General features: G+C 37.7%; 1 protein-coding gene across 1 annotated transcript; it reads right to left on the bottom strand.

The window, feature by feature from the left end:
• Positions 1-1,244: 1,244 nt before the first annotated feature.
• LOC106320512 (protein SHORT-ROOT) lies at positions 1,245-3,328 on the bottom strand. Its single transcript, XM_013758918.1, has one exon. The coding sequence runs from the start codon at positions 3,146-3,148 to the stop codon at positions 1,547-1,549; it is 1,602 nt and encodes a 533-aa protein (XP_013614372.1). The 5' UTR covers positions 3,149-3,328; the 3' UTR covers positions 1,245-1,546.
• Between the last annotated feature and the right edge of the window lie 1,282 nt (positions 3,329-4,610).

Genomic DNA, 4,610 nt, shown 5'->3' on the forward strand with positions numbered 1-4,610 from the left:
GACATTCCTATGAAGTTAGGCATTTTTTAGTAGATGTGTTTAATGGTCAAGTCCGGTAACAAAATGGACCCAACAAGGTTTTGATTCGAGTTAAAGCAAAATGGGACAACCAGTAGATTTTTTATTGTATTAATCTGCTTTTTGCATGACTTTATAAACAAGAAAACAGACCAAAAGAAGCTACTAGCACATTAAAAAAAGGATTAGCTTAAAAAGCGAAGCTAAAAGATCGTACCAATACTAACATGGGGGAGGCAAAAAACTTCATCAAAAGATGCAGGGAGAGAGAGTTCTAGTGAAAGCCACATATATCAAAAGCAGTTCCCACTACTTTTTCATATTTTTATTTTTTTTCTCAAATGCAAAAGCTATATATATATACGTAAACAATGTGTATCAATGTGTAACTATTTATTTCAATTATTTACCTTTTATGTGATGTTTTCTAAATAAAAACATGATGGGTAAGGGGGGCAATAAACATTTTTAAGTGTATGCATGTGTAATCCATTGAGGACATAATATATGTGTGGATCAAATAGAAGACTTGTCCCTTTACCTCTTTTATAAAGCAAAAGTTGAAGATGCATTATTAAAAAGCCAATAATTTAAATAAATGGTATACGTTAAGAACGACAAATAAATAAGCCATGCCTTGCTGAGTAATTAATCATCTTACATAGAATTAACGTTGGTTTTTTTGTTTGTTCAGTACATACCAGTCCCACGTATCAGAATGTGAACTGAGAGAATTGTTAATAGATAACACTAACCATTACAATACTGTGATGTTGCCTAAACATAACATTTCTTGCATTGCTTGAACTTAAATATATTAGCCGCTTGCCAATAGTATTTATAAAGTGATAGTTTCAGATTAGATATCATCAAAATTCCAATGTGTTCTAAGTTTGTACATAGTTATGAATAGTCATACTAATACAATTTTAGAAGCGTGCATGCCAGCCATTATAGCTACATTCACGAGATTCCACAGAAGAGATTCCTCAACCAAACTAGCTGTGGAATCTCTTTGCAAGAACCAGAATGAAGTGAAGCAAAATCACCTCTCTTTAATCAACAAAGCTAATTTGAAGTACTGCTGTTTGTCTTATACGTTCTGTCCATTATGAATTCCAGTTAACTGAATCATTCAATGTAACACAGTAACTAATATCAAAGATTCACGTATTAAAAAGGAAAAATTCAGGATATAGTGTATGAAAAATAACTTCATCATAAAGGAAAATACAAAATTATATTCTTTCACATAAACCAAACTAATCACAAAATTTAATCCAAAGTAGAAAGCAAAACAACATATATTAAAAATAAAACAAAAATCACGAATTTGTAAATCCTTGAAACCCTCCACCTCAATGATCATAGCTTAATTAGTTATACTCCAAAAGCAATTTTCAAATTATGAACGCATTATCATCAATAGTAAACTCTCAATCTTTAAACCCATCATCAACCATCACCATACGTGTGAAACTATCTCAACGAACAAGCGTGCAAATATATCAAATAAAAACCAACCCTATTACATTGGCCGCCACGCACTAGCCCAAACCACCGGCTGATCTCTCCAACAAAGGAATATTCCGGTGGCATCAGAGCACGGTACCATCGACCAGACTCCTTCTTTATACCTCCTCAACAAAGCTCTGACGTCATCCGCCACTTCATCACTATACCCCACTGCCCCAAACCCTCCGTTCCTCATCCTCCTCGACCACTTCCTCGCCGTCTCTCTCCTCTCCGTCGAACCCGACGGCTCACAGGCAATCAAATCAACTATCGCACGTCCCGCCACACGTTCAAGCATCAGCCTCTCGTTGCTCGTTCTCGGAAAACTCTCTTCCAGCGACTCGAAGCAAACCCTAAACCAACGCAGACATTCTCCAAAAGATCTCAAGAACTCATCGTCAAAGCCTAGTTCTTCTCCGACAAGGTCAGCTTCTTCTTCGACCACGGTCACAATCCTCGGCCTTAACCGTCGGAAATTGGATATCACAGCGTCTCTAGGGTTTCCACGAGGCATGATCCCATGCATGGCGCCTACGCAGTTGATGGCCAAGACCTCGTCTGATTTAACATCGAGCTCGTTGAGATCAAATTCAGACAAATCTCCAACGTGGTGAATAATGTTAAATTTAAAAGGAACTCCCATGAGCCTAGCGAACTTCTCCATTCGGTTTCCTAGCTCTTTCATCATCCGATGCGACGCCGTTTGATCGTTGACGTATTTATTAGCGACGACTACTGTGGTTAGCCTTAGGTGTGGCGTATCGTCTGACCTCGTGGCTAAAGCTTCTAGAAGCGTTGGCCATTGAGTGCAAAACGTCGAGCTTATGTCAACTATGTGGATCTTTGCCTCTCCGTCTACTGCTTCCAAGATCGCTCCATTTGCCGCCACGTGTCCAAACGTGGCCCACGGGCTAACCTCTTGGAACTTGAGCACGGTCTTGCGTGTTGACTCGAAGGAGCAAGTCTTCTCTGTGGATGCAGCGGTGACCATGGTTCGGTAGCATCGTTCGCCTGAACCGGTCATGCGGTTGAAGAGAGCTTGGAGGAAGTAAGAAGCGAGTTTCTGCTCGGTATCTCCGTAAGGTGAAGAGAGCTCGTTGAGCGTCCAGAGTATTTGTTGCGCACGTGCGGTGTCTTTGTCGGAGAAGGCACGTGCGGCTTCGAGGAGGATCGAGTCTGCCCATTTGGCATTGGATGAGAAGTCGAAGGAAGGAGGAGTTTGAGGGATGGAGAAAGCGGAAGGGTCATTGTGGTGGCCGGAGGAGGAGTACGGTGAGGCCAAGGCAGCTGCTGCGGCGGTGGAGGGAGGGGTTGATGAGGTGGCGGGATGGTATTGGGTGGGAGTAGTGAAAGGAGAGTAGTAGCTATTAGGGTTGTTGTTGTGATGATGGTTGTGATGAGAGGAAGAAGAGGAAAGGTCTTCTTCATCCATGAATAAGTTGTAGCATTCTTCAACAAGGTCGTTTGGTGGGAAGTTGTTGTGGTTGTAGTGATAAGCAGTTTGTGGAGAGCCACTAGTGGTGGTAGAGGTTCTGCTTAACGAAGATTGATTTGTAATAATGCTATCGGATTGTTGCTGTTGTTGGAGACTGACTAACCTAAAGAGAGTATCCATTTTCTCTCTTTTAATATGAATAAGAAAATAATAGAGGACAGACAAGAGAGATGGGAGACCCACAATATCTAAGATTTAATACTTTGTTATGTATATTGCATCAGCATCATGTGTTGTTTATATATTTCACTTTCTTTCCTTTTGTTTCGGTGGGAGTGGGTGAATCTTTGATGAAGATGAGTTGTAGGGAATGGGTTTGGTGGTCTTTGTGAGTTTTATAATTGGTACTAGTAAGTTAAAAGAAAGAATGGAGCATGAAAAGAGGATATTTCTGAATCGAATTGTTGTCCCATGTTTATCTTTTGGACTGAATAGATTGTTTGAATCTAATTGGGGTTAGTGAAGACATAATTAGAGAGAGAAGAGATGAGTCTTATTAAAACAATACTCTTTAACTCTTTTTGGCTAATCAAGAATGTTTTTTTTTTGTTTTTACTATAGCCCTAACTGATGATCAATCAAATTAAGCATGGACATAACAATCCTACTAGTTTCACAGTTTACATTCTACAGAAAATATTTAGTTATTTATAACTTTATAGTGGTTCTACGATTTACCACTTCTTCAATCTTGTCATAATATATAACTTATATATTATTTAGTTACATGGAATGGATTAGTTAGATAGTTTGGAGGTTTCATTAAGTATAAAAAAGTTCTGACAAAAAGAAAATGAGAAAAATTAAAGAATAGTTTCAAAATAAAGAAGAAAAAGATAAGAAGGTCGATATCATGTAATGGTTTTAGTGGGTTTCGCTTTCCTTCTTTTTCACATCGATCCACCCGAGTAACCTCTCCTCTTATTTCTTCTACTACAATACATCTCTCTCATGCAACATTGTATTTACGTGGATCATTCATCACGCATATAATATACATGTATGATGTATCGTCTGAATATGTGATTCTGGATACCTAGAAAAGTTGAAAACGACATACTTGTTGAACAGTTGTATAGCACAACGAAAATATCCCAAAGGCGTATGGCTGTTTGCTTATATATAGGCCAAATACATGAAACCAAAGTTGTTCAAGTACTATCGTAAGTGGTGTAAAATAGAAAAAAAAAAGACTTCTCTATACATGCTAAATCAGCAGAACAAGAGAAGTTATAATGTGTCCTTAGCTACTTATAATTAATTTCAAATTACCGAACCAATCGAAATACAAACTCCTTTAGAAAAATTAGACAATCTACGATAAGTTACACATAAATATCAACAATATGTCATGTACAAAACCACTATTTTAATTTTGATATATTTACGTAATAGTTTCATACATAAATATATATTTAGTCGTAGACGTAGACATATTTTCTTAGAACGTTTGGAATCATTATATCGACCCACATAACTCTTCTTACAAAGTATAACATAAAGACCAACAAGACAATATAGACTTTTGAAATACTATAATAACCACCATTTGAAATACTTTTGGCCTTTTTATTTGGGGGGT

The sequence above is a fragment of the Brassica oleracea genome, chromosome C1 (genome assembly GCF_000695525.1).
Source record: "Brassica oleracea var. oleracea cultivar TO1000 chromosome C1, BOL, whole genome shotgun sequence".
Lineage (NCBI taxonomy): Eukaryota > Viridiplantae > Streptophyta > Magnoliopsida > Brassicales > Brassicaceae > Brassica > Brassica oleracea.

What these genes read in the sequence shown, in the direction of transcription:
- LOC106320512 (XM_013758918.1), bottom strand. Translation starts at nt 3,148, where the DNA reads ATGGATACTCTCTTTAGGTTAGTCAGTCTCCAACAACAGCAACAATCC.